This window comes from Sturnira hondurensis, unplaced genomic scaffold (genome assembly GCF_014824575.4).
Source record: "Sturnira hondurensis isolate 20B ecotype Veracruz unplaced genomic scaffold, ASM1482457v3 Scaffold0008196, whole genome shotgun sequence".
Classification (NCBI taxonomy): domain Eukaryota; kingdom Metazoa; phylum Chordata; class Mammalia; order Chiroptera; family Phyllostomidae; genus Sturnira; species Sturnira hondurensis.
In genome coordinates, this window is record NW_028080827.1 from 6,757,687 (window position 1) to 6,773,525 (window position 15,839).

Below are 15,839 nucleotides of genomic sequence, written 5' to 3' on the forward strand. Positions count from 1 at the left end.
TGAATTCTAATTAAAGACCTAGTGCTGAATAAATGCACGTTAACTTACATGGTATATACAAGAAGGATAGTCCAAACCTTTGAACCTTCTTTGTAGTTCAAGCAACTGCTTGACTAAAACACAGGATTGTTCTTCTCGTCCAGTGGTTCTCACCTCAGGGCAGTGTTGCCCTCCAGGGGACATTTGGCAGTGTCTGGAGGTATGTTTGGCTGTCATTACTGGGCGGGTACTATTGACATTTAGTGGGGCTTCCAGACGGCTAACCCTTCCACTCCCCACAACAAAGAGTTCCCTGCTTCAAATGTCAGTAGTACAGAACCAAACCCAAGTTGGATTCCTTCTCTTTCTTCTTCTTGTTTTTTCCCTCCATAAAAACAATTCAAATGGTTTAGAAATTCCTTGTACTATTCCCCAGAGCAGTCACTGTCGGTTTGTTTTTCATTCTTCTAATTGTTGTCGTGATGACTTTAATTAAAGTGTCTGTCAAGCCTGGCTGAATATTAGTCACCTGGAGAGCTTTTCAAAAATGCAGCTATTCGGGCCACCAGATTCTGATTTAATTCATCCGGGGTGGGGCCCAAGCATCAGCATATTCATTAGACTTCCAGGTCGTTCTTATAAGCAGTCAGGGTAGAAAAAACACTAATACACATACATATTTATTTTTTACTTATTCTCTTAGATAATTTTTGATCCTCCATTAGAAAAGATGAGGGCATTTCTGAACTTACTTTACCTTCCATCCTTCTTTCCTCTTCTGTCACCAAATTGTAGTTACTCTATTATTTTCACGCTTTTGAGTGTCATACACTTTGTCATATTTTATGTTATGTATATAGATTGACTCCAGAACTTAAAACTTATCAGTAGCATTTACAATTATCAGGCCACATTAAATATATATATATAGTGGTACCTGGGTACTTGTCACTAATTTGTTCTAGTACTCATGATGAGTGTCGAAACCTATGAGTGGCAAGCAGGTGACAAGTGCCGAAGCTTTTTTTTTTTTGCCAGGCAGCATTGCGAGTCAAGTTTCAGCAGGTGTGACGGATCTCGAGCAAGCACCCAGTGCTGAAACATTTTTTTCTCATCAAAACACAATGAGTACCAGGTTTGATGAGGTCTGAAGCTGATGAGTACCGAGTTCTGACTGTATTCTGTTCCCAGGGACCTTGAAATCAAGTAATGTTTTTCTGATTCTTCTTTCCATGTAACTTATTTTTTCTTGCAAGAAACTTTTAAAACTCTCTTCCCTTAGATTTCTGTAATTTCACTTGTATATGCCCAGTTCTAGCCTTTTTTAAATTCATTCTTCTGAGCCTCAGTGGGTTCTTTCAGATGAAGACTTAGCTTTCTTCAACTCTGGGAACTTTTTCCCTGTTACTTTATAGTTTCTTCCATTCTCTTGTCTTTTTTATTATTGTCCTTGTGAAACTGTCCTTGGATGAATGCTGGTGTTCTCACAACATTTCTTAACATTAGTATCTCATAACACTTCTCTCATTTACGATGTTGGTTTTCCTAACACGTCCAGCAATCACAAGTGGCCCGTTCATGTTTCTGAATGGAGAACGGGTTTGATTTGTGTAAACTGGCACCATTTCCTCTCAAACTGTGTAGACCTCATTCACCACATGACAAGCTACACATTTTATTCATTAACTATTGATTCTGCCCTCCTGCTCAAATATCAGCTCCCTAGGACAGGAATTTTTTATTTTCTTTACTACTGGAACATAGTAGAAGATCAATAGTCTTTTCTGGATGGATGGATGGATGGATGGGTGCTTTTGTAAGCAGGCAGGTGAACTGACTGACATTCTTCTCTGTCGTGAGTAGGTGAGGGGCTGGCTGGCAGCCGGGGGTCCCCACAGCTGCTGCGGTTAGGGGGGCTTTGCTCTGCAAGAGTATTTCATCCCTGGGCAGTAGCTGCCTCTCCGGCCTTTCATCCATACTGTGTCTGGTGATGGTCTGGAGGTGCCTCAGAGTCTGCACTGCTTCTCTCTGCGGTCCTAGCACCTCCACTAGAGGCTCTTCCTGGGAGATTTTTCACGGGTAGGTGTGCCAGCAGGTGCCCTTTTGGGGGGAAGCCACAGGGAGGGACGGTGTGCTCTCCACCTGCTCTACTTGTTCCATCTGTTCTTGGATGAAACGGCCCAGTCGAAACTTACTCTGGCATCTTGGGCAGCTTTGTCCTAATATCTCTACCAGTCTCTTTTCTGTATTTTAACAGTTCTTCAAGATAATGGCTCTCTTTGTTGTTGTTGTTGTTTTCTTGCACTGTAAGAGTTTCAGTTGCTTAAAAATTATATCTGTTCCTCATGAAGTGGAAAATGGAGGAGGAAGGGGATTGAGCAGCTGAATGCGTGCAGTCTGCGGCTGTGAACTGGGGGTCTCCAGGGGTTGCCACGCTGAGTGATGACTCTATCCAGAGTTATCTTGGAGGAGTTCTGATCTCCGGATGACCTGAAATAAGATGACTAAATTAGTAGTGCCTAAGTGCTAGCCTGGGGTAAAGTTTTAAAAATCTATTCATACTGTAAGACCAAACTAAAATTATTCTGAAATTGTGTCCTTTGCACATATTTCCTAATGTTAAAATGCCTTTTCTCAAAAAAAAATTGATAATGATAACAGATGGCAGTGATTTTTTAAAAAATGTCCTTAACAGAGCAAAGTTAATCATTCTATGTTGGTATCTTTCTTTTTTTTTTCATTTTGCAGATATGTGAAATTCATAAATCTGGGCTGCTTGACTAATCAATTTTTTGAGTTGTTAATTACTGTCTTTGTTACTTGGAGGTGCAAATATGATTTAACTAAGGTTTTAAGTACTGTAAAAAATACTTATTTAATTTGGGGGTGGAGAGTTCAGGAAATAAATCTTTAGCAACCGTAATAATAATAATGATAGTTATTATTATTTTCCTTAATAAGGCTTTTGCAGATATGCTGAAAGTAAACAAGACCTTGAAAAGTCTAAACATAGAATCCAATTTCATAACCGGAACTGGGATCCTGGCCCTGGTGGAGGCACTAAGAGAAAACGACACCTTGACGGAAATCAAGATCGACAACCAGGTAAGCGGGCTCACGGGGCTCCTGTGAAAGGAGTGCCATCGTGGAGTGAGGTAAAAGACAAAGCTACATCGCTCGATTTGATGTTCTGGCTTTCCTATGAATTATAAACAGCCGATGGCCTGCGGGATAAGTCGGGGAAAGTATGTTAATAATTAAGCAATGCACAGTTGGGCAGCCTGAGACATAAAGAGCCAGCAAGCTGCCCCCCCCCCCCCCCCCCCCCCCCCCGCCAGCCCTGGGTTATCAGGCCCTGGAGGAGAAAGGAGGTGGGGGCAGAGGTGTGACAGCTGCTTTGTTCAGCCATCATCAGTGTTGCCTCTTAGCAGGAATCAGCACATTCCCATCCCAGCCTTGCTGTTGCCTGTCACTGGGACTATGGATACAAGGAGAAAGCAGAGTGTCCACTCCTGGAGACAGAATTCTTGTCCTTGGATGGAGGTTGCCAGAGCTAAAAGAAAGAACACACCAGGTTCTTGCCGTGTGGTGCTGGCCACAGAGCCCGTTTAAAGGAGTTTGGGTTCTAGAGGATGGCCTGGCTCAGAATAGCACTAGGCCTCACGAACAGTGCAGTCACAGTCTCAGCTTTGTGACTGCATTTCTAGGCCTCTCATCAGCAGCCAAAGCAAACCACTTTTCCCTAGAGCTACCACTTTCTGTCCCACAAAGACCTCCCTTACCCACCATCAGCCTGCAGTGCCTCTGGAGTTGTTCTGCTGGCTTCAGCTGGCTCCTGCCCACGGGGAGCACACCTCAGTTCCCAGCGTGACGCTGTGCCCTGCCTCTTTGGCGCAGGGAAGTGCCTGCAGTGGGAGTCGGTGAATCTGAGGGATGTAGACACTGTATAGTAGGAAGAAAGGGACCTGGAATGGAACTAAAAAGAGGAGACAGCAAGGACACGTGCGCTGTGAGCATTCCCCTGTGGGTGAGTGGGAGGGACAGTGGGGAAAGTGCCTATCAGAGTGACCCCTGATGTCTGGGAAATGTCCTGGTCTAGATGCTACAAGATGTGATGAAGCCTGAGGGTTCTACTCAGGACTTTTGCCTGGCAACCCAAAACAGGTCCCAGGGACAGCTCTCCTCTCCCTTTTTGCTAACCAGGACAAGGGGACTGTGCAGTATCTGCCCTCCTCCTGAGGCTGATTACCAAGGGAGCAGGGGAACCCACTAGGGGACAGGCAGCCTTCCTCACCCTCCCCAGGAGGGATGAATCACCAGAACGGCTTTCCAAATGCAGAGGTGTGGAGGGGAGCACAGGGGGCTGACCATACGCATTCAGGGGAAGCTTGATGGTGGTGCATCTTGGTCTGCGTCCGGCTGCTAGCGCATTGAGAAAGAGCCGTCAAGGAGGGGGAGAGCAGGAAAACAATCTAGAGAAAAATATGGTAGGGAAACAAGTGTTGATTCAGGGATATTTATCAAATAGATTAAGATCAGGAAGAAAGTGAGGGCTCTTAGTAAATATTCCCAGGAGATCAAAGACAGAAGTGGACACTTTATTCTAAAGTATATTTAACTTTTTGTGTTGGTTTAGGTCATCGTGAAACCTCATGTCTGAAATAATGCTCCAGATACTCTGTTCCTAGTTTCTTGTGAACTATTATCTAGTTAGGGTTGCCAGATAAGATACAGTTACATTTGAATTCCAGGAAAGCAACAATTAATTTTTAGTATATGTATGTCCCATGAAATATTTGGGACACATATCTACTGGAACATTACTTGGTATTTATTGAAATTCAAACTTAAGTGGGTGTCCTGTATTTTTGTTTGCTAAATCTGACAACCTTACACGTAGTGAATGAGCTAAAGTTCTAAAAATGTAGAATAGAGCAGCGTTTTACAGTGCATGTGAAGAAGACCCTGAAGTACAAAGTCTCTCTTAAATCCCCTCCAAAGCATAAACCTCGTCATCCTTCTTCAGCCGTCTAGGAAAGGCTTCGTGTAATTTTTCAGCTTCATTTTTAATTTTATTTTATTGGTTTTGCTTTTACAGTTGTCCTGATTTCCACCCCCCCAACTGCCCCCCTTCCTCCTCACTCCCTCAGGCAATACCCCCATCATCGATCTTGTCCACGAGTCATGCGTGTAAGTTCTTTGGCTACTGCATTCCCTATACTGGACTCTACAGCCCCATGGCTATTCTGTAACCACCCATTTGTATGTCTTAATCCCCTCCCCTGTCTTGCCTCACCCATGCCCCCACACCCTCTTTACCACACCTCTTCCTGCACACCCATCCCTTCACCCCCTTCAGTCTGGTGACAATTAAAACACTGTCTATATCCATGATTCTGTCTCTGTTCTTGTTTGCTTAGTTTGTGTTTTAGATTCAATTGTTGATAGATTTGTATATTTTGCCATTTTATTGTTCATAGTCTTGATTTCTTTCTTAAACAAGTCACTTTAACATTTCATAAAATAATGGTTTGGTAATGATGAACTCTTTTAGCTTTTTCTTGTCTGGGAAGCTCTTTTTATCTGCCCTTTGATTCTAAGTGATGGCTTTGCTGGGTAGAGCAATTTTGGCTGTAGGTCTCTGCTTTTTATCACTTTGACTATTTCTCACCAGTCCCTTCTAGCCTGCAAAGTTTCTTTTAAGACATAAGCTGACAGTCTTATGGAAACTCCACTGTTGGTAATGAACTTCTCTTGCTGCTTTTAAGATTCTCTCTTTATTTTTAATCTTTAGCACCTTAATTATGATGTGTCTTGGAATGTAGATATTTGCATCCATCTTGTTTGGGACTCTTTGTGCTTCCTGGACTTGCATGTGTATTTCCTTCACCAAATCAGGGGAGTTTTCTTTCATTTTTTTTCAAATAGATTTCCAGTTTTTTGCTCTTTCTCCTCTTCTTCTGGCACCTCTTGAGTTTGTTCCAGAGGCTGCTTATGTGATTATCATTTTTTTTGGATTCTTGTTTCTTCTTGTTGTTCTGATTGGTTAATTTTTGCTTCCTTATGTACCAAATCATTGATTAAATTCTTGTCTCCATCCATTCTGTTGTTTCCCTGTAAATGTTCTTTATTTCAATTAGTGTATCCTCTGTTTCTGACAGGGTCTTTTTTATGCTGCTGAGATTCTCACTAAGTTCCTTGAGCATTTTTATAACCAGGGTTATGAATTCTGCATCTGATAGATTGCTTATGTCCATTTTGTTTAGCTCTTTTTCTGGAGTATTGATCTGTTCTTTCATTTGGGTCATGTTTCTTTGTCTCCTTATTTTGGCAGCCTCCCTGTGTTTGCTTCTGTGTATTAGGTAGAGCTGCTTTGACTCCCTATCTTGGTAGTGTGCTCTAATGTAGTAGGTGTCCTGTAGGTCCTGTGGCACAGCCTCCCCTATTACCTCAGCTGGGTACCTGAGGTGCACCCTTTGTGTGAGCTGAGTACACCTTCCTCTTGTAGTTGAGCTTTGGTTGCTGTTGGCACATCAATGGGAGGGATTTACCCAGGCCAGTCAGCTGTAAGGATTGGCTGTGACCACTTACCACCAACCTCCGCCCTCTGTGGATATTCAGCTGTGCATGGGCAGGGTGGTGGTTCTCTCATGTGGTCTGTAGCAGTCCACTGGGTGTGCTGGCCCTGTGGTTTCCCAGGTGGTGCAGGCCAAGGTCAGCTCCCATCTATATTTTGCCTGAGGCCACCTTGTCTGAGCTATAAAGCCAACTGAGATGGCTGCTACTTGTGCTGAGCTTGGAGATTCCCAGGAGAAGCCAAGCTGTGAATCAGCTAGCTGTTGCTAGTGCTGGGCCTGGGGCTCACTGAGGGCAGTGGTTGCTTGTTTGAGAGGATTTAAGAAGTTATGAACCATGAGCCAAGGCCAGCCATTCATATGGAAAAGTAGCTTGGGTGGGTCTATAAGTTAGGTGGGGTAGAGTTTCTTGGGATCTTCAAGGCAAGTCAAACAGTGTTAGCCAGGTTGATTGAATCTTAGATACAGCACCAGTCTGCTGGCTCAGTCGGGGGAGGGTTTAGAAAAGCAACAATGGGGTCCTGGATGGTGTAGCTCAGTGGATTGAGCGCGGGCCTGCGAACCAGACGATCACGGTTCGATTCCCACTCAGGGCACATGCCTGGGTTGCAGGCCAGTTCCCAGCAGGGAACGCATGTGAGGCAACCGTACATTGATATTTCTCTCCCTCTCTCCTTCCTTTCCCAAAAGATAAATAAATAAAATCTTTAAAAAAAAAAGAAAAACAACAATGGCCTCTGCTCACCTTGATGCCAGACACTTCAGTTTCTCCCTGCATGCCACTGGTGCCTTTAAAGGTGCTGCCCAGGTGCTGGAGTTCAGAGGGGTTGAGTCTGAGTACGTGGGTCTGTGTGTGAGTTTTTGAAGAGGAACTTTTTGGGGCTCCAGATGTTTCTTTCACCAACTCAATCCCCACTGGTTTTTGCAGCCAGAAGTTGTGGGGACTTATTTTCCTCTCCCTGGAACCCTGGGCTGGGGGTCCTGGTGTGGGGCTGGGACTCCTTACTCCCAAGATACCCTCCTGAATTTTTATCTACCACACTTGGGTGAGGAACCAGCCTGTTCCACATCAGCACCCGCCCTACCAGTCTGGATGGATGTGGTTTATTTCATTCTGTCATTGTCAGACTTCCATTAAACTTAATTTCTGACAGTTCTGAGTGACGGTTGTTCTGTATTTTAGTTACAATTTTGATGTGGTTGTGTGAAGGAGCAAGCCATATTTGCCTATGCCGCCATCTTGACCAGAAGCCTCAATTTTTCAACTTTAGTCCCTCAATATGCCTCTGAAATGACATCTCTTTACTTATAATGAGAAAGAGAATTAAGTTCTAGATTTGGAAAATTCTTTGCTCTCTTCTACAGATGAGGAAATTCAGAGTCGATACTTGATTCCCACCCACAATTTTGTTCACTGACTCAGACTGTTAGAAGTAAATCTCAGTTTCCTCGTGTGTCTAATGAAGGTTTGAAATAAACTAATCTCTGAGACAGTTTCCTCAGGCAGAGTCAGCAGCTGAGACCCATTTGGTATCATTGTAGCAGGCCCTTGCACCAGAATGAAAGCCTGCTGAGAACCTGCCCCTGCATGGGCTCCCGGTGAAAACATGTAATGACTTGATGGAGAGCCCCGTGAGAAGAACAGTAGTGATGCATATTCATGACTAAGTAAATTTGAGTAGGGAAAAGAGGTTACTTAAAGAAAAAGCAGAAAGTTATCTTAAGAAATGTATGCATAAACTTCTGTTTCTTTTTTCTTTGTATTTAGTAGCTTAAGAGAAAAAAGAGAAACATACTGTCCCAATTATCAGAGGTTTTGGTGCCCCTTTGTTGCCTTGTATATACAATGCAAAAGGCCTCACATCCAACAAAGAAAATTCAGGCTGAGCAAGAAAGATGCCCTATGTTATATTACTTTATCCCCTTCTATTATTTGCCCCCCTCCCATTACAATTTTCTTCAGCTCGTTTATATCACCATCAGCACGCCATCCTCCAAGTTACCCAGGTGCAGGACTCCAAAAGCTTGAGATTTGTGAGGGGAAGTAAAGAGACTATTCCATCCTCCCTCTCAGTCACTGCACCATGAGCTCTTGCTGCCAGTGGGTGGAACCCCTTTGCCCAGTCCAGGGGCATAAGCCATAACTCTGGCAGTCCCAACCTTAACTTGGGTCTCTTAATACAGTCCCATTGTTTGAAAGTGTGTCATGACTTAAAGTTGCTCATGAAAATATGAGGTCAGTATCTCTTACCTTTTTGCTGCTTCTCCCTCCCATAGACCCACATTGCTTAGAACGCTAATCTCTACCCTCCCCGTGCATTCCCCAAACTGTTGTCTTTCTGGAAGTACCACATTCTGTGAATATTTTGCTAAGAGACTCGTTTGGCAGGTTGTTGAATGAAAAGAAAGATGAAGAGCAAAGCATTAAACCCTAGAACTTGCCAAGGACAAAAAACTTCCTCCATACATTTTCTCCTTTATCTATTCTGTACTTAAATTTTTCAAATTTAAAAGGTATATATGTATCTTAAAATATATTGTAAAGCAATTTAATTGCATGATACTGGCACAGACGTAGACTGGCAGAGTGATAGAGTCCAGAAACACTCAGGTACACGTGAGAATTTTGTAGTGAAGTGTTATTTCATATGATGGCGGGAAAAAATTAAGTAAAAAGTAGCGGGGAAATTTGCTAGCATTTTGGAACAAAATAAAGTTTGTGTTCTATTTTAATTCTCATGCTAAAATTCATCTTAGATGAAATCAAGGTTTAACTATTGCAATATGCAAAATTATAAAGCAATTGGAAAAACATCAGTAGAGACTTTCTAAACATGACATAAAATACAGATTGATGAATTTGACCATATGACCATATGAAGACCTTTATAGTACTCAAAAAGAAAGACAAACTGAGCAAAGTAGTTTCAGCAAATCTGACAAAGGGCTAATTTCCTAATATATAAGAAATTTACAAGTCAATAAAAAATATCCAGGAACTGTAACCTGGGAGAAAAATGGGGAAATGACAGATATGAGTAGTTTCCAAAAAAAGAAACACAAATACATGAGAAAACTGATTGTTCTTACTCCTAATTTGAGAATGGCAAATTAAAGGTATATAAGTGACATATAAGTTGCACCTACTTTATTGACAAAGGGGAAAAGATTGGTAATATACCGTGTTGCTTAGGGTAGGGGAAACAGTAACTCTCAAACACTATTAGCAGGAGTAAAAATTGTCATAACCTTGGAGCGTAAATTAGTAATGTATCTAAAATGAAAACAGGCTTACTTTGGGACCCAGCTAAAATTTGCCTTCCAGGTGCACTGGCAGAAACGCCAGCATCCAGTGTGTGCACAGGAAGATCCCTGCAGCACTGTCTGCGAGGCAGACAGGGAAGGCAAGGTACCAGTCAGTCCCTAGGACCCGGCTACGTGAATTATGATTCATTACTATAATGGAATGCTTTGCTGTTGGATGAGGTCACTGTATATTTACCAACATGAAAAGGTGGTTCTAATGTTAAATGAAAAATAAAAACCTGTTTCAGACAATGTGCTAGTAGAATCCATTTCTGTGAAAAAAGCGTACATGTACAGGAGATTACATAGATATGTGAATGCATAGAAAATGTTTAAAAGACTACATACCATATGCTAAACTGGCTTCCTCTGTGGGGAATGGGAATATTAGGGGAAGGGAACTTTTATACTTTATACACTTCCTTTGTTTTTTCTAAACAAGCCTGTATTTTTACTTAAAATATTTAATGTATATATTATGAAAAAATATACTGTGTTCCTTAATTTTAAATTCTTAGTTTTACATGTCGCCATTTTTAAAAATCTACTTTTAATGTCTGTATTATTCTGTGTCTCAACTTAAAAGACAAACAAATGCCTCTTTTCAGAAACATGAAATACTCAGGGACTTTTCTGTGGGCCAGTAACCCCTTTGGTGTTTGAGAACTCACCTGGCTGGGGTTCAGACCACAGGAAAGCCCATTGAGGATCTCCAAGCAAGACTCTCCGGAGAGACAATGGCACAGTGGTCTTTGATTATTTTTGGATGTGGATCCCAGAATAGAAAACTCATTAATCGTATTGATGGCTTTAAGACAGTTTCACTATTTAACAACACCTGTTTGAAGTACAGATACTGGGGGGGGGCGGTAAATTAAACACGCCAAATAGTCATTTTGCTGTAATTTTACATCTGGTGTCACCTTTTCCGTCATAAATTATTGGCTTCATCTTCTCAGGTTAGCATGCCAGTGGATTTGACTGTTGGGTTTTGCTTCTCAGCAAGGAACAAAGGAGGACAGGGAGAAAATATCTCCAGCTACTTTGCCCATTCAGCTGGAGATTCTGCCTTTTTGCTTTTTTTAATCCAACAAGTAGCCATGAATCTTTCCCACACAAGTGACTCTTTCCTCTTTCTTCTTGTCATGCCACGTATGTGTCTGCACCTGCGACCAGAGACAGCAGTTGGGAACAGCCGTAGAGATGGAAATTGCCCAGATGCTCGAGGAGAACTCAAGGATCCTCAAATTTGGATATCAGTTTACCAAGCAAGGACCACGAACAAGGGTGGCAGCTGCCATCACAAAGAATAATGACCTGGGTAATGCAGCCATAACACATGCTGTTAGCTATTAGAAAAGCGTGATGATCGTTCATTCCTCCACTTCACATATAACACCGCTCCATTCCACTGGCCTTTAGTGCCAGCCCTTCATCCAAGGCATGCTATTCCATGGTCATGGGAACCCTCCTCATCCTCACATAAGTTTTATTGTGGCGTTCTCTCGAGAATGGTTTGTTCTGTTTTCCAGACAGCCTGTGATTTTTACTTGGTTTCCTTTATGTATTTGCTTCTCCTTTACTTACTTATTACATGTAACCGCCCTTTGTTGCTGTCCACCACCAGGAGGTGGATGGACACAGTGATGTTTGTTCACTTATGTTTGAGTCCTGACGGTGCCCTGTACTTGGGTTTAAATGTGGCTCTGTCTGATACTTTGGTAATTTACCCGTGGAATGAATTAATGGAACTATGATATGAAGGGAAACTCAGAGCTAGCTTTTTCAGTTAGCTGCTCCTTAATCTTTCCTGCTGTCCACTCTGCTGAGAATCTGTGGCATTTCTTCTGTTAGAATGAGGTGGGACATGTCCTAGTCAACCGCAGCACAGAAGAGTGGGACAGATTGGAAAGGCTTGATCTGGGGACATCCCAGCCACCTGAAGCCGCATGGCAAAAGGACATCTGGGTGCAGGCAGTCCACTTAGTGAGCAGTCAGCCATAGCAGGCTTCAGTCTCCTGTTTGAGGTTCAGGGTCGGAATGCCAGACCTTAGACAGGGGAACTGGGCACACTGTTCCACCAAGTACAGTGCTGGCCATGGGGAGGGTTCAGACAGTGGATGAGGCAGAAGCTTGACATAGAAGGGGGCAGGTAAAGGTTAGTGTCCAGTTCCCTGCCCACACATGCTTAGCCAAGACCCTGAGGCCCAGCCAAGGTGCAGTGTGTGGCATCTAGTGGCTGGCCAGGCATGTGGCAGTTCTTGTTTTCGGGGTGCAGAGACTGAGGAAGCAGCATCCCAGCAAATGGATCTTTGGGGAAGGGTGGAGGCAACAGTCGGAAGGCATCTAGGAAAAGCAGAGGGAGCCCACAGCTAAACAACATGGAGACCAAAGGAGAACAGGCACACCACACAAGAGGTCTGAAATAATCTGGGAGGCATCCTGAGCCCAGCAGCAGTAGCTGTGGGCTACACCTTTGGTAGGCCGGGCCATTTAAAGAGGACAGATGGGGCCCTGGCTGGCGTAGCTCAGTGGATTGAGCGCGGGCCTGCGAACCAGACGATGGCGGTTCGATTCCCAGTCAGGGCACATGCCTGGGTTGCAGGCCGGTTCCTTGCAGGCTAACTACCAGCAGGGGATGCACAAAAGGCAACCATACATTGATGTTTCTCTCCCTCTCTCCTTCCCCTCTAAAAATAAATAAATACATAAAATCTTTAAATAAATAAATAAAGAGGACAGATGGGGCAGGGCCACAGCCAGGCACCATTTTTGCCAAGTTCAGGAAGCCTTCCTCCTACCCACCAGAAGAGCCTGCAGTTGGGGAAGTGAAAGGGGGAAGAATTGGGTTGCAGATACTGGGAATGGGCAGCCAGGCAATTTCTAATCTCAGTTTGCTTGCCATCTGAATCACCCCTCCCTTGGAGGTTGTGTCTTAGGAGGTTTTATATAAAACAGGCTTAGAAATTTTGATCTTCCAATAGCAGACCCTCTTGGTCTTCAAGCTATAATCAAAATTAACAGATTGTGAATGTGCCTCCCTGCAGCATTAGTTAAAGCCAGTTGATGACCCAGTTGCACAGAAGCTGAGAATATGGGCTGTGGATGAGTGACCCAGAAATTACTTAGAAGTTCACTCCATTGTGGATCTATTCTGGACCTTCTCCATAGAAATGGGGAGGTGCTAAAAGATACAGGTTTATTTAAATGTGCATCTCACAAGACACTGTATTATTCTGTCGTTACTGGAATTGATAGAATAATCCAGTAAATAATCAAATATTGAAATTTAAGATAACTGTATCTTCAAGGGTGTGGGATTGTTATTTTCTATGATTCATGTTGTTTCTCTGAAATTTAAGGAGTATTCCTCCACTTTGTCTTTTTAATCCTTATTTCTTTTTTACCTAGTTCGTAAAAAGCGAGTTGAAGGAGACCGAAGGTAAATTTCTACAAGAGGTAAAGATTCACCACGGCAGCCATTTAAAAATGAACAAAAACTCTTCTCCTTCCCCATCGGGACCATTTTATCAAAGGTCATTCATTTTCGTTAACCACATGACTAATAATTTAATTGTTATTCTTTTTTAGCACTCCTTATTTATCTTGGATTTTTAAATATATACAGTTGTTTCATTTGCTCATGGGCACCTCTGGCAACTTGCACCAGTGGACATACGCCGATCTGTAATGGATAGCAGCAGTTAAAAATGATCTCACCACTTTCATGTTGGGTTGTCTCGCTTCGTTACACAGACTTTTTTTAACCGCTGAAAGGAGTTTAGTATAGAAGTGTGTTTGTAACTGTGATTATGATAGAGGCCTATCTCTGTTTACATGCATGGCTTTGAGTTAGGCTACGTACATCAGAAGTGTTCTGCTGACCACAGAAGAAGTTAGTATTGCCAATCTTTCACTGGATGAGAAAATGTGACCCAACTTAGCACAAATTCTCCGAGTTCCAGAAATATCTCTATCTGCACATGCGCCCGCTGATCAGAAATCAGTGGCGTCATCTTCATAAAAACAAGACAGCATTATTATGCTTTAACACAGCCTTCCTAAATAAGTAAATAAAATGGTTACTAACCCACAAATATAGCTTCCAGCCAGACAGACTCACAGGCAGCAAAATGAACTGCTACATCTGCCTTTACTGATTATTCACCATAAATTCAATCTTTAACATGACTCTCTGATGGATAATTTTTTACAAAGCTGTTTGAAAGTTTTCCAGACATGATGGTTATTTTTAAATATTAGTAAGAGGGAGACTTTCAAAACAGTACATGCCCAGATAAAACAATAATGATTGCACCTTAATCAAGGTTGTCTGATACACACAACTGCATTATTTTGGCACATTTTAGAAGCATTTATTCCTTTTTCTTTAGTGTAGCAAGACTGCAGGATGAAATGAGAACATTCAAGTTAATTATAGAGTTTTGTTTACGTGGCATGATCCATCCAAACATTTGCAAATGTCAGGAGAAAATGTGAATTATCACTTACCCAGTGTTTGTTATCTCAAGAATGAGAGCCAGGAAAGCACAACTGAGATGATTGCACGATAGTGAGGGTGAATCTTCTAACCCAGAAGCGCAACTCGCAGCCTGCACTAAGGAAACAGATCTTTGCCAACATGGTGCCCACGGCAGTCATTGGTGGCATGCTGACAAGTGGCTTACTCCCTGCTCGCCTCCCCGCCTTCCAGCGCATTCCCTTCTTTCTCTCCTCTGTAATTGGAGCCTCAGCAAAGTTGGCTTCCCTTGTGCTGGCCACACCTGGAGCCAGAGAGGTGCTGATTCCAGCAGAAGGTGGGTCCAGTCCAGGATCTGTTTAATAATTGAGTGTTCCCGAGTTGCTTGAGAGCAGTACAACCAGTTAACGTAAAACAATTCACATATTATTCTAGTTAGTTTGTAAAGCACATGGAAACTGTTTAAGATAGATGGTCTTTCTCAAATTAGACCTTTACCTGTATTTCAGATACTCACATGTGTAGTCCTAAAATCCTTTGAAATATCTGATTTTCTTGAGAATGTTTTACTTTTTTTTTTTGAGGGACTAATGAGCAGAACATGTTGACATTTTTAGAACTCTAAAAAGTCTTTAGTTTTTTACCACGTTTCCGTGCTATAAAAAAAGTACAGTACATATTATTTAATGGTTTTCAGTCTGATTTTTACCTTCCCTCCTAATCACTTATGTGTGGAAGGTTGGAGCCAACTTATACAGGCTTCCTGATGATCAGACTTTCAAGAATTTTGCAAACAGATTGTTAAACACAGCCATTATAAAAATTAAATGATGCCCTGGCTGGTTTAGCTCAGTGGATTGAGTGTGAGCCTGCAAACCAAAGGATCACAGTTCAATTCCCAGTTGAGGCACATGCCTGGGTTGTGGGCTAGTTTCCAGCGGGGGACACATGAGAGGCAACCATACATTGATATTTCTCTCCTTCTCTTCTTCCCTTCCCTCGAAAGATAAATAAATAAAATCTTAAAAATATTAAATGACATACAATTAAATATGTTATATTAAAAACAAAAGTAGTACTCAAAGATTTTACTGTTTTCTAGGCTCCTAAAACTGTTTGCACCTGTTGTGTCTGTGTGGAAGACACTACGCAACGGTGTGCTGTTCACACCTCTTCTGACCTCCAGTTCAGTACTTCTTGGTGGTTTGGAATTGGCTGTGGTGGGAGTATTTATACCAAGGAAATTATCAAATATTATAAATGAGGGCTTTTCTCCACTAGGTTGCTGGTTTATAAACATTCATCAGCAATGTATATAGTTTTTTCTTGGTATACATAAGTTTTGGTTACCATGTTGCCAAAAGGAAAAACATTTCTCTTCTGTGTCTTTCTCCTATGGTTTTAGATTCATTGCACATATATTTAAGTGCTGCGTCCCTGGCATGCCCCTTCAAGGAAGGCTCTTTCCTTTTTTTTTTTTCTCATTCACTCTCTTTCTT

At 42.3% G+C, this 15,839-nt stretch overlaps 1 protein-coding gene across 2 annotated transcripts in view; it reads left to right on the top strand.

The window, feature by feature from the left end:
* The window catches only part of TMOD2 (tropomodulin 2), a 70,313-nt gene extending 55,098 nt beyond the window's left edge, over positions 1-15,215 (top strand). For both annotated transcript variants that reach the window (XM_037054637.1, XM_037054636.1), the window contains exons 8-10: positions 2,941-3,084; positions 11,037-11,181; positions 13,272-15,215. In XM_037054637.1, the coding sequence (XP_036910532.1) occupies positions 2,941-3,084; positions 11,037-11,181; positions 13,272-13,306 (324 nt within the window). In that variant the 3' untranslated portion in view covers positions 13,307-15,215. The remainder of the gene's footprint in view (positions 1-2,940; positions 3,085-11,036; positions 11,182-13,271) is intronic.
* Positions 15,216-15,839: the final 624 nt, after the last annotated feature.